A 20,629-nucleotide genomic window follows, 5' to 3' on the forward strand; every position below is an offset into this window, starting at 1 on the left:
GCTTGTTATTAAATTGTTATACTGTACTCAAAGATAAGAATTAGTCAGATTGCCCCATTCTTTTGTAAAGTGATAAAAGGCTTTCCATGTCTTAGTTGGTACTGGGCTCGTCCCAACTTCTCTCTCTAAGGATGATGCATAGGTTTGGTGAGGAGGCTACTGAAGCACCGGAAATGGTCCCAGATTTAAGTCTAAGTGACTAACTTGTTAAAAGTAGCCTTATGTGGTAAAATGCATAGATTTCAACCTTAATAAATAGGAAAAGATGTCATAGCTTGGATTGCTGTTTAAATTTAGAGCTAATACTAGTATCTGTGATGGCTGTCAACCAGTGATGATGCATGGATCCTGGGAGCAGTAACATGAATTGCCATGGCAAAGCAAAAAATGTGACAAAACTTATCCATGTATGCACACACTCATTTGATGGCGTTGTAAACTTCCTGGAGTTTGTTTAGTTTTGTGTTTTTATGTCTATGGTAGAGCAATTAATATTTCATTGAAGGGTATGTACAGTACTAGTGTATGGCAGAGAGATAGAGAGAGAAACTGAGGTATGTTTACATTAAAGCCTAATACAGGAACATACACTCTTACAGTTTTTTTCTCATTTTTTTTTCTTGCCAACCAAAAGATAAACATAGTCTTGTGCGTAGGGTACGTACATATGCACTCACTCATTCCATGCCATCAGTGAACTTGGTACAGCCTGTTTGGTTTTGTCTTGCCTACATATGAAATTTGCATTTTAAATATTTTTACAGTGATTAGAGATGAAATATCAGCAGTGATAAAATATTCTCTAGTGTACTATTATGATATGTGTGATAATCATATTTAGAGTCAACTAAACTTGTTATAAAAACGGTACAGTAAATCAAGCACAACAAAACAAAAAATGGTAACATACATACATATACACACTCTTTCAGTAATGTTGTGAACTTCCTGGAGTTTGTTTAGTTTCGTATTTTTATGTTTATGATACAGTAAATTACAATGCATTAAAGGATGTGTACAGTAATGAGATACAGTAGAGAGTGAGAGCGACGAGACACAACAACTGAGGTAGTTACATTGGGAAACAGCTGTTTTGTAATTTTGAGGAATGTTATTTTAACATTTACAAAACTTAAAGTAATTCCATTAGTACATTCATTTCTTTTAGCATCTAGAAAATTATTTTCCTAATTCTTTCACTAGTAGGCTCAATCAGCTGATTCTGAGAATGTAAACAGTACAAATGGCATGCCAATTTTTTTTTTTCATATTACAGTGATGATATATCAGTATAATAATACAGTATCAATGGATTCTGTAAGTAAAATAGCAGTTTCATTGCCATTACCTTTATCGTAGATATAGCTGTAAAAGCCTATTTGACTTTTGCAAATGGATATTGTGAATGTTGAATGTAACACCTAGTGTAGCCTAGGTCTGTAGTTCACACACAAATATTTTTTCCTGTGTATGTTAACACCGTATGATAAAACTGATGAAGTTGCTGTATAAAAATATATTAACCCTTAAACGCCTATTGGACGTATCATACGTCGACTAAAATTGTCTGCTGGGTGCGAGTGGACGACCGCACGTCGACTACAAAAAATTTCAACTTCGGTCAACTTTTGACTCGACCAAAATGGTCGAAAAACGCAATTGTAGCTAAAACTCTTACATTCTAGTAATATTCAATCATGTACCTTCATTTTGCAACAAATTGGAAGTCTCTAGCACAATATTTCAATTTATGGTGAATTTTTGAAAAAACTTTTTCTTGTGCATTTTGTAACTCAGCGAAAATTTCATAAATTCTTTCATCATTTTGTCGTAATTTTTGCACTGTTCTATATTAGCCGTTACATAAAGTTTTATATATGAAAATGTGCACAATTTCATGTACAATACAGCAAAATACAACCCATGGTTGTAGCTTTTATCAGTTTGGAAATATTTTCATATAAACCACGATAACTGCCAAAATTTCAACCTTCAGTCAAGTTTGACTCAACCGAAATGGTAAAAAATCGCAATTTTAAGCCAAAACTCTTACGATCTAGTAATATTCAATCATTTACCTTCATTTTGCAACCAATTGGAAGTCTCTAGCACAATATTTCTATTTATGGTGAATTTTTGAAAAAACCGTTTCCTTACGTCTGCGCCAGAAATTCTTTCGTCATGTTGTCGTAATGTTTGCACTGTTTTATATTAGTCGTTACATAAAGTTTTATATATGGAAATGTGCGCAATTTCATGTAGAATACAACAGAAAATAACTCATGGTTGTAGCTTTTATCAGTTTTGAAATATTTTCATATAAATCACGATAACTGCCAAAATTTCAAGCTTGGTCAACTTTAACTCGACTGAAATGGTAAAAACGCAATTATAAGCTAAAACTCTTACATTCTAGTAATATTCAATCATGTACCTTCATTTTGCAACAAACTGGAAGTCTCTAGCACAATATTTCGATTTATGATGAATTTCTGAAAAAAAATTTTTTCCTTATGTCTTGTGATGTAACTCGGCCGAACATCTCAGAAATTCTTTCGTCATGTTGTCGTAATGTTTGCATCATTTTACATTAGTCGTTACATAAACTTTTATATATGAAAATGTGCGCAATTTCATGTAGAATACAACTGAAAATAGCTCATGGTTGTAACTTTTATCAGTTTTGAAATATTTTCACATAAATCACAATAACTGCCAAAATTTCAACCTTCGGTCAACTTTAACTCGACCGAAATGGTAAAAAAACGCAATTGTAAGCTAAAACTCTTACATTCTAGTAATATTCAATCGTTTAACTTCATTTTGCAATAAATTGGAAGTCTCTAGCACAATATTTCGATTTATGGTGCATTTAAAAAAATTTCTTACGTCTTGTTGGTAAATTTCGGCGAACATCTCAGAAATTCTTTCGTCTCGTTGTCGTAATATTTGCACCGCTTTATATTAGTCGTTACATAAAGTTTTATATATGAAAATGTGCGCAATTTCATGTACAATACAACAAAAAATAACTCATGGTTGTAGCTTTTATCATTTTTGAAATATTTCCATATAAATCACGATAAGTAGAAAAAAATTCAACTTTCGGTCAACTTTAACTCGACCGAAATGGTCGAAAAACTGCAATTGTAAGCTAAAACACTTACAGTCTAGTAATATTCAATCAATTAGCTTCATTTTTCAACAAACGGGAAGTCTCTAGCACAATATTTCGATTTATGGTGAATTTTTGAAAAAAAAAATTTTTTTTACGTCCGCGTGTTACAAATTCATGCATCATGTTGTGATAATATTTTCTCTGTGTTACTCTGATCGTTGTAAAATTTGTTATATACCAAAATCATCGCAATTTAGTGTACAATGCAACTAAAAAAATTAACTCTCTAGCTTTAACCGTTTTGCTTACAGCGCGATTTTGTATACAATTATATACGAGTTTTTTTTCGCTGTCATATATTCCAATATTTATATGATAATGATATTTTTTTCATTTCTGATGATTGCATACTAAACTTCAGGCAATGACAAAAAAAATGAGCCAAAAATGAACTCTTAATCTTAAAAACAAAGCGTGCTGTGACTTTTTGAAAAAACTTTTTCCGCAGGCGCTAACTCACGAACGCCGCCGGCATACAGGAGACGTTTTTGTAAATAGGGCTTCGGCGTTAAAGGGTTAATGGTCAAAGTGTGTTTATGCATTATATTGTTACAAAAATGGGAAAAAAGGGTAGATAATTGCCTTTTGCATATAGTTTTCAATTTAAAGTTTGATGGTTGTTGTTTACAAGCATACTGAGCGTTTATAGTTATGGTATTGACAAGATGAGGTGAGGAAGGGTATTGAGTTCCCTTTGAACACCTTAGATTTTTTTACTCACCATTGCAGGCAGTCCCCGGTTATCGACGCTTGTCGATGAAAATTGGCAATTTTCGGCGCCAATTTCTACTTATCGGTGTAGATAACCATGTATTGATGCCGATAACCAAAAATTGGCGATTTACGTTTATCGCCAATTTTCGCTTATTGTCACGCTGTCGGAACAGAACCCCCGCCAATAACTGGGGACTGCCTGTATATGGATTTTGCCATTATCCAACAAACCCTTGCTCTATTAATCCAGATAATTGAAGGAGTACTGTAATTTTATATATATACAGTATTTACTGTATATATATATATATATATATATAGTAATCCCTCAGTTATCCAGATCGCCATTATCTGGAACTCGACATTATCCAACACACCTAGACCAGGGACCATTGCCCCAAAGATATGTGATAATATAAATTTCTTTGGCTTGCATTTTTTTTTTGTCAAGTAACTTAGATATTTCTGTGGTAGAAAATAAATTACAAATCAAGAGAATTAATTTTATATACCAAAACTGTTGGGAAAAGAAATTTTGTTAATGTAGACATAATTTTTACATATACATCATTCTGTTTTTCCCATTAATTTTCTTCATCGTCACTACCACTTATTACTTGTGTCCAAGAATTCTCAGAAATGGCCACAGAATCTTTTGCTAACATTACTCTCCAAATTGTGAGTCAGGGTTGGATGAGGTGTGTTTACCATTTCAACAAACCTCTTTACAAACTGACTTTGTTTTTGTCACTGTCTTCGACTTCTATAAAATCTCCAGCAGGACACGTTTCGAAGACATCTAAGATTTCTTATGTTGTGTGCAAATACAAATTAGACTAAGCTGTCATTAGAAATCATTTTTTGTAAGGGAATGACATTGGAAGTAGCAGCCAGAACGGGGATGTGTATTACCACTTGATAGCCGCAGAACGAGGTCAGAAGCTGCTGAGAAATGGAGATCTTGCACTTTTGGTTTTATTTATTAACCTGGAATGATTTAAGGGGGGAATGGGGATGATGATTTATTTCAAATTGGAATGATATTAATAACTTGGAACATTGACGCTAGTATGCCAATCTAAATAAAAGAAAAATTTCTTATGATGAAGTAAGCAACGAATAATCAAAAACTTTTCAGTGGGTTAGTAGAGCTGGTGCAAGTACATACTGAGACAGTAGTCAGTGGGTGGGCTACCACAGGTAGCCTAAAGAGTTTAAAGGGTTAAGAAAGTTTTTGTTTTTGTGTTCACTCTAATTTCACATAAAAGTATAGTACCAAGTTTTCTCGATGTTAAAGTTTGGTTTCATACACTGGTACTTCAATATCTTAGTTATTTTTCTCTTAGTATTTTGGTTTCTATATGAGAGAAAGCAAGAATGTGTCTGGATCTGTGAATCTTTGTTATTATTTTTAATATTTTTCTTACATAGGTTTGCAGAAACTGGAATTAGCTCCAACATTCTTCACTGTCAAGTTTGTGATCCTCAGAACTGTACTGTTGTTGATCAGCAGAAAGTAGATCCAACATTAGTAGCAAGATTTATAGGCTTATTAGATCACTCAGAAGTTCGTATTGTTGTGGCTGTTGTTGAATCCCTACCAGCTGTGGTATCTCACGCTGACTGAATCTTTCAGCTCAGATGGTTAATCGTTATCTGTCCTTGCTTCTTCACAAAGACAAACGAATTGTTACAGTTATTTGAAACATCTTTCAAGCTTAGTGTCCTCTTCCAAGACTAAAGCTGCACTTCAGGTGAGTAGGAAAAAATGTATATTATTTTTATCCTTTAATTTAAAATTTCATTATTCATTTTTCTATTTGGGTGCACTTCTTTAATAAATAGGAATAGTCCATGTAAAAGGTAGAACATTCCTTAATTGAGTCCAGTAAGAAAAAGCAATAACCTTGATACAGTGGAAATAGATTGCAGGAATAAGGGTAAAAAAAATTACATTTTTAGTTTTCTGATAAGAAAACTATTTTCCTGGCTTTTTCTGCCTGTCTGCACTTTTTTCTGTCTGCCCTCAGATCTTCAAAACTGTTGAGGCTAGAGGGCTGCAAATTAGTATGTTGATCATCCACCCTCCAATCATCAAGCATCCTCTTCTTTCTGTAGATTTATTTTTTTATTTACCTTACATTTCATCTCACATGGCTCGAAGGCTACATCTTTTGTTTTTTGTTCTGATTGAACAGTACTGTAGATTCTTTGCCACCTCCTGTCAACACTAGACACTTTGCATTGAGAATTTTACTTTTCATCTATTCCACTTGCCTCTTACCACCATACTGTTCAGCTTCTTAAATTTGGTTATCGTGCTCCAGTTTCCGTATCTCATTTAAAAACAAAAACCTCAGGTAAATCGTATGAAAATATAGAAATTTTACACAGTTGACGTAATTATACTCTCCTTTGTAAAATAATTTTCTTCGTTGTTTTCTGTATATCATCATTACACCAGTGTCTCTCTGTACATCTATATATTCCCTTGAAGTTGTTATACCACATGCTATGAGCCTTTTTCATTGGTTTCCAACTTCCACTTTTTTCGTTAGTTGAAAGTATTATTCTTAATAGCGAGTGAAGATTTTTCTTATATGAATGGCCTTCTCACTCCTGCTATGTGAAACTAATTTTATTATTGTAAAATATTTTGAGAATTTCAGATTGTTCATTTTCCTTTGCATTCTCTGTAGTTTTACCATTTTATAGGTTGAATACCCATACAGTAGAAACTTGGTGTCCTATCATTATTATCAAATTGGATATTTTTATATGAAAGAATGCTTGCTCACAAGAAATAAATCATTGCTTCTTGTATATGACAGGTCCCTCATTATTTATAATCTGAATACCTTTTAGTCCTGAAGATTTTAAATCTTTTAGTATATTTTTTTTTTATTTTGGACAGGATACGAGAAGTGGAACTGCAAGCAAAGAAGGGGAAATTGTTCTTTCTTACTTGGATGACCTCCTTAAAACAAATGATCCTGCAGAATCCTTGTCAAATGATGTGCATCTCGCAGTTGCTGAAGCTCTTCATTATCTCTCTAAGTATGAAAAGTTATGTTTTTGATCCCCTCAAACTCTCCATGTCATGCTGTTGGATAGGGGATTCAAAGAGCAATTGCATAAAGCTGACTCATAATGTAGCCTTAAGTAGTTGCTCTAAAGTAAATTAGCCAGTCTTTTTTACCTTTTACCTTTTCCTTTTTTCCTTCTTTGCTTATCAAGAGTGACCTTTAGGTGATGATTCATGTGTGAATGTTTCTGGTCATTCTTGGAACATGAAAGAGAGTGAGGTTGGATGATATCCCCTCCACCCTGTAGAATAAGAATATCTGACATGATCTGGTGAGGTGAAATCTGATGTTAAGTTCTGCTTTTGGTACTGAGTCTAATTGCAACTGATTGATGCCAATCAGGACACTAGGAGCATTGCTTATATCTTAGTCTAAGCCTTAGGACAGCCTTTAGAAAAGAGGTCAGTTCATAACTCAGGATGAAAAAATTTAACGCTGTTGTTTAAGATTACTGCATGGAAATGGAAAATTTTGAAAATATAAGTGACTAACTACTAGTTAATTATAAAAATCAATAAAATGATTGTCAGTATCACAAAACATGGTATGGCTCTGGGATAGACAAGAATTGCAAACACCTAGTGACAGAAAGCCTTTATAAGTTTTTACATTTTTATTTTAATTGCTATCTGTGTTATTGTAAAGTATTTTTCTTTTTCTCATTGTGGTGTTTTATTGCATTTCATCACTGTTTTATGTGTTTGCTTATTTCAGTGACAAGTTATTTAATATACAGTGAATCCCCCGTATTCGCGAGGAATGTGTACCCCCACCCCCACCCCACACACACACACACACACACACACACACACACACACACACACACACACACACACACACACACTTCCCCGCGAGTAGCTAAAATCATGAATACTTAAAACCCCTCTAAAAACACTTAGAACTGCCCATTTTGATAGTTTAAACACAAGAAAAACCTTGTAAAAAGGCTTACACCTGAGTATTTTAATAGTTTTATCACTAAAAGTGCATTTATTCATGAAAATTATATGAAAATACAGTAATTAGTGAATATTTCTCAGTGAAAAATACTGCGAATGGGCAAATTTTCCTCGAATTATGGGTAGATGTGTTCTACAGAGAAACCCGCGAATGCGTGAGTCCACGAATCGTGAGAATGCGAATACGGGGTTTACTGTATTGCAAATGACAAACTGTAGACGCAACAGGCATTTTTTATTTAATGAAACTTTTTAGCCTTAATTATAGTAATCCCTCAGTTATCCAGATCTTCATTATCTGAAAGCACTGGACTAGGGACCAAAGATGTAATTATATATATATATATATATATATATATATATATATATATATATATATATATATATATATATATATATATATATATATATATATATATATATATATATATATATATATATATATAGATTTTTAACATTTGAAAAAACTCTCCAATGGTTGGCAATGCTGCACAGCCTAAGAAAATGTTGGCAGCACTGCTTACACTCATGAAGAGACTGAGGAAGGGTTTGGGGGTTTTAGGAGGCCTGGAGAAGTTTCCAAGGTGGGGATGTGGGTCAGATGGCTGGGCACCATGGGAGGGGAGCAGCAGTAAGGGTGTTTACAAGAACTCACTCAGAGAAAGGTTTGTTTTGGAAGGTGGATGGAGCAGGGAAGGAGTTTCCCTGGCTTGGATGAGAGAGGAAGTGCGTTGTAGTTTTGGGTGGAAAGGGTAGGTAGGCATTTGACTTCATTTTAGCTTTTTTGTTTTGTTTTTTTATGTTGATGCTTTTCCACATTTTATTAAAAGATATGTACAGTACTGTACTGTAATTTGTAATGAAATGCATCAAGTACAAAGTAAAGAATAAAGAAAGAGATATGGTATAGAGAGAGAGAGAGAGAGAGCAACTGAGGTGTCACACTTTAAAGCTTATAACACACCACTCTTTCCCTTTTTTTATTTTTATCTTATGCTAAACCATTCTCATTTTCATTTCCACAATATAAAATATGTAAAATTAATCAAACTTACAACCCAAAAGAGACGAACGCATTTTATATCCTCAGCATGTGTCTACACAGTTGAGGTTGGGGAAAGCAAGCTATAAAGAGCTCATTGTGCTGCCAATATCTATGCCAAAACTCACAACAAGTGTTGCATTAGTGTATAAATGTTTTAAATTAATATTTTCTTATGAATTTGAGCATTATATTTGAGATGAAGTATCAAAAGTGAGAAAGTATTCTCTGTGTACTATTATGATATGTGTGATAATCAAATTAGAGTCACCTAAAAGGAAAAAAGAAAAAAAAAAGAGCAAAACGGTGATGTCAGTATTGATGAAATGCCATGTAGATATAAACAAACCCATGCAGACATACAGGTAAAGGTTCCATGATATTATGAGGTGAAATGAAAAAAATAATTAATTCTAGTAAATCAGAAAATGATCAACTATTTTTTAGTAGTGTTCTTAAAATGAATTTGCGTCTTGCAGTCATCACTGAGAAATGCCACATGTACTAAAGATGTAAACACAGGGTGTTTTACGTTAACACAGTTAACATGACAGGGCAAAATGAGTGAAACAAATGAAATATGTCGTATATATTTGTGTATCATTCAATCTTGCGTATCATGCAACCCTTAAAACTTCATCTCCTTAAACATGATTTCATCATGTCTCTTGTGTATCATCACGAGTTGCATTTTCAATAGTCCATATAACATTAGGCTAACCTCTTCTCCTCAGTAATCTCATCTTCTTGTGAATCAAATAGAAGTAGAAAAATAAAAATAATCTTTACTTAATGAAAAAATGTAATTTTTGGTAGATTATACTGTTCTAGACTATGTTTGTGGAGTGAATTTCCTTTTTTAGTAGCTCTTACTGTACTAGTTTATACTTGTAGAGTGAATTTCATTTTCGGTAGATTGCACTAGGCTAGACTTTCAAACAGATTGCCAAATTTAAGGCTTCATAAACACCTCTTAAAATTAACAACCACTTACTATTGCATGAGCACCACTTACCAAAGAACTGACATAAACAACATCAAGTATGCCATAAACAAACTAATCGGGAAACAGCTGTTTTGTGATTTTTGAGGGATTTTATTTTAACATAAAGTATATTAGTATATGTACCTTTGTATACCCGTTTTACATTTATGCACGAAAATAAAAATAATAATTTTAGTAATAATCTTTCTTTTAGCAAGTAGAAAATTATTCTCATTATTTCTTTAATGAGGCCTCAATCAGTTGATTCTGAGGACATAAACATTAGCCTAGTCTACTTAAATGCATGTGGCATATGATTAGTATTTTATATTACAATGATGATATAATATGATGATAATACAGTATAAATAGATCAGTAGGTAAGATATCAGTTTCATTACCATTACCTTTATCTTAAATACACCTGTCATAGCCAGTAGTTCACAAACACTTTTTGTATCTTGTATGATAATACAATATGGTAACAACTGATAAGAAAGTTTCTGTATAAAAATACAGTAATATTGATAAAACCATGGTAGGCTGTGGGTAAACACAGATAGGCTACCTGCCGAATTGGGTGTCATTTTCAAAGTGTATTTATGCAGTGTATATTGTTACAAAAATGGGGGTAAAAGGTAGATAATTGCCGTTTGCTTAAAGTTATCAGCTTATTGTCTGATGGTTGTTGTTTATAAGCATATTTAGTGTTTATAGTTACACAGCATTGACTAGGTGAGGTGAGGAAGGGTATAGAGTATCCTTGAACACGTAGATTTTCTTACTTGCCCTTAACCAGGTTTTGCCATTATGCAGCAGGGCCTTTAGCTCTGTCAATCTAGATAATTGAGAGATTATTTTTAATTCTGAATACTGTAAATGTTTTATGTATTTTATCATATATAAGTGGACTGTAATGTTTGTACATGCTTTTTTAGTTGAACAACAGGTTAAATACTTGTCTGAACACATTACATTTCCATAATCACTTTGCCACAGACGAATTTTTGCACCCCACCCCAGTCTGAAAGAATGAAAAAAGTTAAGTATACCTTAGTTTAACCAGACCACTGAGCTGATTAACAGCTCTCCTAGGGCTGGCCCGAAGGATTAGACTGATTTTACGTGGCTAAGAACCAACTGGTTACCTAGCAAAGGGACCTACAGCTTATTGTGGAATCCGAACCATATTGTACCGAGAAATGAATTTCTATCAACAGAAATAAATTTCTCTAATTCTTCATTGGTTGGCCGGAGACTTGAACTCGGGCCTAGCAGAGTGCTAGCCGAGAACTCTACCGATTCATCCAACGAGGAACTGCTGAAATATGCGTATATTGAGTTTTGAGATGTTGTCAGTGATAGTGTTAACTGTGTTACTTTGTAGTAACTCAGGTCTTCGCCTAGGTTTTCCTGTTGATATATACATTATTTTAAAGGTAATATGTATTTTCCTATATTTTGAAATTTTTTTCTCAGATTTTAGTATTTTTGTTTGAAATGGAGAAGCTTTTGTATCAGAATTGCCTTGGATTGTTAGTCATCATATATTTATTTTAATTATGCTCACATCATGATTTCAATGACTGCTCCCTCTCAACTTGGGACCACCTTGACGTAGTGAGGGGGCTCTTGAACCCCAGGAATTTGCTCTCGGGTATGAGTCCAAGAGTCCCATATATCATTATATATTTCTTTGGATTAATTTTTGTAGAATTTTCCATTTGTGCTAAAATTAATTGGACCTGATAAATAGGAAAAGATATCGTAGCTCGGAATGGATTTATATCCGAAGGTAAATAGTGGAAACTGTGGTAGGACCATCAACTGTCTGATAATGTTCAGACCTGAGAGATATCAGATTGACAGCTCAAAGGTGGAAGTATTTTGCAGTGTTGGACCACAGATTTCAGGGGGATCTGGTTCTGGGGATAGGATTCTCGACATTCTATCCAGTTTGCCCATAATATGATTAGGGTGGGGATGATTGTATTCTTGTAATACCCTTAGTCCTAGCAAGTGGGTTTTGCTTACATTTGGGCCACTCTAATCGTGTTGTGCCATCCCCTGTGGGGTAGGGTAGGGATGCTAACATTTGCTGGAAGAAAAAACTCCATGAAAGGCTGATGATATCTTTTGAAGGTTTTCAGGTTTATGTTTTTTATACTTTAATCTTTATGAGTAGTTGTTATAAAGATTCATGTACCCCTGGGGCCTTTGATAGTAGCGACTCAGCACAGTTGACAACCGCTGGAACCTCCTCTGACAACCTTTGTTTAGAAAAATCTGAAAAAAATCCTAGTGTAATTACACTGGAGCCCTATGCTCCAGTATAGAGCAAACCCCAAAAAGTAAATACTGTATCGTCTTGACCCAACCTTGACTCACTTTGATTCCCTCTTTGGGAGTGGAAGTTGGTCAAGGTTTCTAACCTTAGAAGCAATGAAAATTTCAGCCCTAAAGTTAGAAAACTACCCATTAAACAGACATTCAATGGCAGAAATGTCGTTTAGACAGATAAAAGCCACAACAAAGAGTCAGTCAGAGGACTATAAGTCTATAACAACAATAGATAACATAAAATAAAAATTAAAAAACATGACACTATGAACAGCATTCAGGGTACCATTGTGCTTCCTGAGAACAGTGATGAACCAATCGGAAAGAGCATTCTCTTGGACTCTCTTAAAAAAAGATATTCCAGAGTCCAAGATTGCGAGGTATATAATATACCGAGTAAGGAGAGAAATAAGCAAATGTTAAAAATTGCCAAAATGAAATTTGAAGGTCAAGATCTACATCAAAAAATAAAAATATTAGGCCAAAATAGAGAAATAAGACCATATGTCCCGAAGCCACTACAGCGTCAGAATTGTAGTAAATATGGGCATACAAAGAAGTATTGCAGAATTGAACCTGTGTGCACATATTGTGGATCTAAAGACCATACCAACCGATGGAAGTGAGTGAATCAAACTGTATAAACTGTGGGCAAGACCATCATGCAAGATCCAAAAATGTATGTACTATATATACAATACAGTTAAAAATATTACAAGAAACAGCTGGGATGTCTATAAAAGAAGCTAAATTGTTGATTGAAAGTGAGAGGAATTCAAGGTCCATATAATAAACACATATTCTTCAATAACAAGAACCAATAATGAAAGAAAAATGCATACAGATAGTAGTAATGGAGCAGAAAAAAATAAATCTCGAAAAGAAATTAATACTTTACAGAAATAACTGAAATTGTAAAGAATCAAGAACAGGTGCAAATGATATGGATATTTTATCAAATTCATTTAAAATATTAATGCAAATGGATCAAGAAGGTACTACCACAGAAGTAGTAGAGGAAAGTTGTGATGGACTAGAAATTAAAGATAAAAAGAGACTTTTGGAGAGAACTCCACCCAAAACAAAGAAACCAACAATTATTAGAGAAGCTTTGGTTAAACCAAAGACAGAGGATATGAAGAAATAACCGAAACAAAAATAGGCTAAGAATATGCCTTTATCTCGTAAAATAATAATAAAACCTATGGATGCAGATATCCAAAAGCACTGAAGAAGTGGAAGAAAATCATACCTTAGATTACAGTGATTATGTCAAGGGAGAACAGATTACTCCATCACCAATAATTGGTACAACAAGAACAAATAAAACAAGAAATATACAGGATAACACATGTTGATGTAACGATTGTTTCATTGAATTATGCAATAATAACAAAAACATAACAAAAGATGATTTAACAAACATTATAAGAAATTATATGAAATATAAGAAATAAGAAATCACTGATTTGAGTAACAGTGGAATATAAATGGTCTACAGACAAGACTAAACCTAGGAGAAATACAAAGATTACTAAAAGAATATGAACCAATGATATTATATTTACAACATGTCAACAAAATTGTATCAGCAATAGGTAAATGCACCTTAGCATCTACTTCATGAGAGGGAGATGGAAATTTAGGTACAGCCATGCAGTAAACCCACCGTATTCATGGGGGATGCATACCACACACACACACACACACACCCCGCGAATACAGTAAACCCCCTTGTATTCGCGTTCTCACGATTCGCGGACTCAGTATTCGTGGATTTCTCTGTGGAACTTATCTCTCCATTATTCACGGAAAATTCGCCCATTCACTGTATTTTTCACTGAGGAATATTCACTAATTACTGTATTTTCATATTTTCATGATTAAATGCATTTTTGTGATAAAACTATTAAAATACTCAGGTATAAGCATTTTTAGTTTTTTTTTTGTATTTAAACTATCAAAATAGGCAGTTCTAAGTGTTTTTAGAGGGCTTTTAAGTATTTGCGGATTTTAGCTATGGAGGGGGGTGCGGTATGCATCCCCCGCGAATATGGGTGGTTTACTGTAGCTAAAATCCACGAATACTTAAACCCTTCTAAAAACACTTAGAACTGCATATTTTGATAGTTCAAACACAAAAAAATCTCTAAAAATGCTTATACAGTACCTGAGTATTTTAATAGTTTTATCACAAAAAGTGCATTTAATCATGAAAATACAGTAATTAGTGAATATTTCTCAGTGAAAAATACAGCAAATGGGCGAATTTTCTGCGAATAATATGTATATACATTCCACAGAGGAAACCGCGAATACGGGGGTTTTACTGTACATGTACATAGCAAAGTAGTTTATGACAAAGTACTTGTAAACATTGCTGACTTGCAAATATCAGATATTAAAATCTAAATAAAAAAAAATGATAATTATGTAATTTATAATTTATACAGTCAACCTAATAAAAATTATGACATTGATAAACTTCAAGAATTTCTTAATAATGCCAAGAACCTACATTAATAGTAGGTGATTTTGATGCTCACAGTCCAATATGGGACTATAATTGAACAAATTCAAATAGAGCAGGAAGTGAAGTAGAAAGAACTCATGGATTCAAATGACATGTTCTGTATAAATGATGATGAAGTCAGCACACACTATTCAAAAATACATGGAACATTTTCCTCAGTAGGCTTAACTCAAAGTGCCTCAAGTATAATAGACAGATTAGATTGGGATACAGTTGATGACTTGTACACCAGTGATCATTTCCCAATATTAATTTCATTAATACAAAATGATCTTGCAAAACATCCCTGACTAAACATTTATAAAGCAGATTGGGAGCGATATGAAATGCACATTAGGAATATCCCAGCGTTTGAATATTTAAAAGATTATAATGAAACTAATAAATTTCTTGTTGATTTCATTAAAAATGCTGCTGATAAAGCAGTACCAAAATCAAAACCCCGTCCAACAAAACACAAAGTAACCATGTTAAACCATCTAGACATGCTATATTAAAAGATGGAAAAGAATACTTGACTCAAAAGAAATAAGTAGTGTAATAGGAGAAAACTTGGCAAATGTAAGTAGTGATAAGAATTTAGATGAACACTTCCTACAAAGAAAATAATATAGAATTAGTAACAATAAATTTGAAAACAACAGAAGATATATATTATAATAGAAAGTTTAATATAGAAGAGTTGGAATATGCTCTCTCGAATAGCAATAAATCTACTCCTGGAGGTGATAATATTTGTTTTAGCAAATTGTTAGAGAAAATGGTAAATGTTTGACTAACATGGCACATTCGAGAAAAAGTTTTGACTCCCACTCAGTTTGGGTCACCATGTAACAGATCTCCATTAGATTTTCTTGGTAACTTAGAAGACCATTTGCGTAGAGGATTTGAATGTAAACAAATTACTATAGCCATCTTTTTTGACATTGAAAAGGCATACGATACTACATGGAGGTATGCTATATTAAAAACTTTATATAAGAACAGCATCTGTGGAAATTTACCCAGATTTATCCAAAACTTTCTGACAGATCGCAGTTTTCAGGTGAGAATTGATGATGTTTTGTCCAGAACATTTCCAATTAAAAATGTTGTTCCACAAGGAAGCTTCCTTAGTGGCACACTGTTTACTTTAGCAATAAATGATATTAGTAGTAATCTACCTATTGGAATTAAAAGTAACCTCTATATGGATGATTTTGCCATATATTATTCAGCATCTCAAATAAAACATGCAGAGCGAATCATTAATAAAAGTATAATAAAAACAGATGAATGGGCCTCATCTGTAGGTTTAAGATTTTCCATAGATGAAACTCCAGCAATCACGTTTATAAAAATAAAAAGTGGAAAAAGATGAAGAAATAAATTAAAAAAATCTGAAACCTTAATATACCAATTGGCCAAACAGCAAAATTTTTAGGTTTAGTATTTGATACTCACATGAACTGGAAAGCTCACATAACATACATGAAATCAAAACGAAAAGAGCATTAAATCTGATTAAAAAACTATCGAACAGTACTTGGGGATCTGATAGACATACCCTTACTGTACTGTATAAGCAGCAGTGCTGGCTATCATTGATTATGGAAATGAAATATATGGCTCAGCATCAGACACAACGCTGAAAAAACGTTAGACCCAGTTTATAAAGAAGGCCTTGGAATATGTTCAGGAGCCTTTAGATCATCATCAAAGTCATCTTTACAAGGTGAATGTGGTGAACTACCTCTGTCTCTCCATAGAGAGCTATTAACAATGAAGAGTGCTCTGAGAATTCAGACAAGTGATTTTCCAACAAAACAATAAACAATCATCCACCTCCTTTCCCAATTAAAGCTAGAAGATTGCTTGAGTTGCTGAATATAAATGTACAATTACCTTTAATAGTAAAATTACCTCCTTGGACAATGAATAAAATGAGAATTTGTACACTTAAAATATTCATCAAAAAGTTATTCATATACCCCAGAACACCACAGACAACATACAATAGAGCAAATAAGCCGAAAAGATCCACATTACGCAGTATACTGTACACTGATGGATCTAAATCAGAGCACAGAGTTGGATATGCTGCAGTGTCCCAAGCCAAAACTTATCAGTTCTCTCTACCTAATAATGCTTCAGTATTTACAGCAGAGTTGTTTGCATTTGCATCAGCCATAAAAATAACTAAAGAAACATCGTTTATTAATTTCGTGATTTTTAGCGACCAGAAGCGCTATAGAAGCTATTCAGAGTTGCAAACCAAAAAATAATATTGTATAACAAATTAAGTTATTACTCCATAAATTATATAATGATGGGAAAAATGTAGAAATATGTTGCAGCCCTGCCCATATAGGGATCAAAAGAAATGAAGAGGCTGATAAAGCAGCCAAAGAAGCAATCCATATGACAAAATCGAATGTAAATAGTCCTTTTTTTGATTATGTAACACACACAAAGGTGGGTATTATAAATAAATGGCAATATATATGGAATGAAAAACCTGAAAATAATAAAACAAACAGAATTTGGTGTTAGAGAGAGAGAGAGAGACATGTAAGTAATTCTGACATTTCTGAATAGGCCATACTTGTCTGACACATGGACACGTAATGAGCAGCCCACATGGCCCGGGTCCCAAGTGTTCAGAGTGCAAGGTGATAATAATGGTCAGACATGTGTTGTGTGTGTCCATAGTATGACCAGCAGTGAATGTCAACTTTTGGAAATAAATCAATGAAGGAAATTTTTTCAGAACCTTTTGCATTTTCAGTTGTTCTGATTTTGATGTTCATGAGAAGCTGGAATTTAGCTGATAAAATATAAAGTAAAAGTAAATGATGAAAATACGAAAACCCTTAGATCATTTAATGAATTTTAAAAACAACAGTTTTTAAATGTTACTTAACTTATTCTGAATTTTAACCCTCTAACGCCTAGCCTCTATTTACAAAAGTGTCTGTCGTATGCCGGCAGCGTTCGGGAGTTAGCGCCGAAGCAGAAAAAAAGTTTTTTTAAAAAAAACCACAGCATGCTTAGTTTTTAAGATTAAGAGTTCATTTTTGGCTCCTTTTTTTCTCATTGCCTGAAGTTTAGTATGCAACCATCAGAAATGAAAAAAAATATCATTATCATATATAAATATTGAAATATGATGACAGCGAAAAAAAAATTTCAGTATATAATTGTATACAAATCGCTGTGAGCAAAGCAGTTAAAGCTGCCGAGTTATTTTTTTTCTTTGTATTGTACACTAAATTGCAATGATTTTGGTATATAACAAATTGTAAAACGATCAAAGCAACACAGAGAAACTATTATCACAAAATGATGCATGAATTAAATAACGTGCGGACGTAAAAATTTTTTTTTCAAAAATTCACCATAAATCGAAATATTGTGCTAGAGACTTCCCGTTTGTTGCAAAATGAAGGTAATTGATTGAATATTACTAGCTTACAATTGCAGTTTTCAACCATTTCGGTCGAGTTAAAGTTGACCGAAAGTAGAATTTTTTCTATTTATCGTGATTTATATGAAAATATTTCAAAACTGATAAAAGCTACAACCATGAGTAATTATTTGTTGTATTCTACATGAAATTGCACACATTTCCATATGTAAAACTTTATGTAACGACTAAAATAAAACGGTGCAAACATTACGACAAAGTGACGAAAGAATTTCCGAGATGTTCGGCTGAGTTACCATGCGGACATAAGGAAAAAGTTTTTTTCAAAAATTCACCATAAATCGAAATATTGTGCTAGAGACTTCCAGTTTGTTGCAAAATTAAGGTACATGATTGAATATTACTAGAATGTAAGAGTTTTAGCTTACAATTGCGTTTTTCGACCATTTCGGTCGAGTTAAAGTTGACGGAAGGTTGAAATTTTGGCACTTATTGTGATTTATATGAAAATATTTCAAAACTGATAAAAGCTACAACCATGAGTTATTTTTTGTTGTATTCTACATGAAATTGCGCACATTTCCATATATAAAACTTTATGCAACGACTAATATAAACCAGTGAAAATATTACGACAAAATAACAAAAGAATTTCTGAGATTTTCGGCCGAGTTACCGCACGGACATAAGGAAAAAGTTTTTAAAAAATTCACCATAAATCGAAATTTGTGCTAGAGACTTCCAATTTGTTGCAAAATGAAGGTAAATGATTGAATATTACTAGAATGTAAGAGTTTTAGCTTACAATTGCGTTTTTCGACCATTTCGGTTGAGTCAAAGTTGACCGAAGGTTGAAATTTTTTGTAGTCGGCGTTTACGCGTCCACTCGGCATTCAACAGACAATGTTAGTCGACGTTTGCTACGTCAACAGGCGTTTAAGGGTTAAGGATCCTGTGACAAGTCTCGCAATCAGGGCCTTACAGCATGCTGTGGTTTTCATTGTCTGGCAACAGTACTTACCAGTAAAGATCAAACAATAGGCAGGAATGTATAGAAGCTTTTTCCCCTCATTAAAAAGCTTTTAGTTTGCTTGGCTGAACAATTGTTTCTCTGGCTGTACTAACCCATCATACTCATTCAGTGTGGTAGTCAGCTAACTTTAACAGTAGGTAAGATTCATTCCAAATAATGAAAATTTTTCTGATAAAATTGTTTATTTGGATACTTACCTACTGTCAAAGTGGAAACTCACCCAGCCTCCCCACATCTTAGTGGGTGGTCATGAAGAATGCTGACAAGATTGTAAACATTCCATCACCACCAGGTTGGAAACAGGTGGTTAAAGAGACAGTCCTAATAGGGTAGCCAAGTGTTACTGTTTATTTTTGAATGCAGGTTGCATCTAATGGCGCGAAGATAGGTAAGTATCCAGATAATTTTATCATGAAAATTTTAATTTTTTAAATATATGACATTACTTCAGAGCAGTTAGCGACACAGCTTGACATGACAGAGTTTTTCAGGGCATATAATTAAATAAGACACCTTGGGAGGGTATCCTCAATAGGGCTGTTAGCTATTTCCAAGCATCACTGTTAGTCTACTGCAGATGGTCAGATGATTAAGTTTGTTAAAATAATATTTATTTAATATTGACAACTATCAGCTTGGAAATAATTCACCATTAAGTACAGTGTATGTTATTCAACATTAATGGGAGTATTTTAAAAATAATTGAATAAAAGTTTTTTTAAGCCCTGTAATTGTTACCATAACTTTTAATGGACAGGCAGTGTATTTGAAAATTGTAAAATTTCAGGTCCCCAGTGACTGGCTTGGTTGGAAGGATGTTAGTTCTGTTAGTTCGTTGTCAGGCGAGCACAGATCGGTTGGTTACAGCAAAATCCCATCTTACAATTCATGCTTTAGCAAATGCTCTTGGACTGAATCTTATGGATCTTTACATTAGACATCGTCAGTCTTTGGCTAAGGTAAGCTTATGTGTTTGAACTTATATTTTTTGATGAATTTTATGTGCAAGATGTAACATTCAGTATATCTATTTTCTTGCTACATATGAAGCGTGTGAGAAAGTGGTGTAATCAATATAGTATGAGGCTGAACTCTGACAAAAACAAAGAAATTATCACAGTATTGTAGGTAGAAAACTCTGAAACAGTTGGAATTGAATGTGATTGCTTATCAGCTGTGTTCATTTTGTATAAAGTTTTTCAGCCTCTTATAATTGCTTTTTTCTCTATAATTGAACTGAATTGATGTTATAAGAGATACCATAGTAAAGAATACAGAAATAATTTGAAGGGCCATGGATCTGAGGCATCTACAGCTGCTTGAGGTGCTTTATCAGCATTTGATCTTTCCATT

The 20,629-nt window shown here is 33.5% G+C and overlaps 1 protein-coding gene across 1 annotated transcript in view; it reads left to right on the plus strand.

Annotated features, from left to right (window-relative positions):
* The window catches only part of mei-41 (meiotic 41), a 593,070-nt gene that overhangs the window by 271,068 nt on the left and 301,373 nt on the right, over window positions 1-20,629 (plus strand). The window contains exons 17-19 of the mRNA XM_067099620.1: window positions 5,324-5,501; window positions 6,807-6,949; window positions 20,064-20,235. Of these exons, the coding sequence (XP_066955721.1) occupies window positions 5,324-5,501; window positions 6,807-6,949; window positions 20,064-20,235 (493 nt within the window). The remainder of the gene's footprint in view (window positions 1-5,323; window positions 5,502-6,806; window positions 6,950-20,063; window positions 20,236-20,629) is intronic.

This window comes from Macrobrachium rosenbergii, chromosome 55 (assembly GCF_040412425.1).
Source record: "Macrobrachium rosenbergii isolate ZJJX-2024 chromosome 55, ASM4041242v1, whole genome shotgun sequence".
NCBI classification, from domain to species: domain Eukaryota; kingdom Metazoa; phylum Arthropoda; class Malacostraca; order Decapoda; family Palaemonidae; genus Macrobrachium; species Macrobrachium rosenbergii.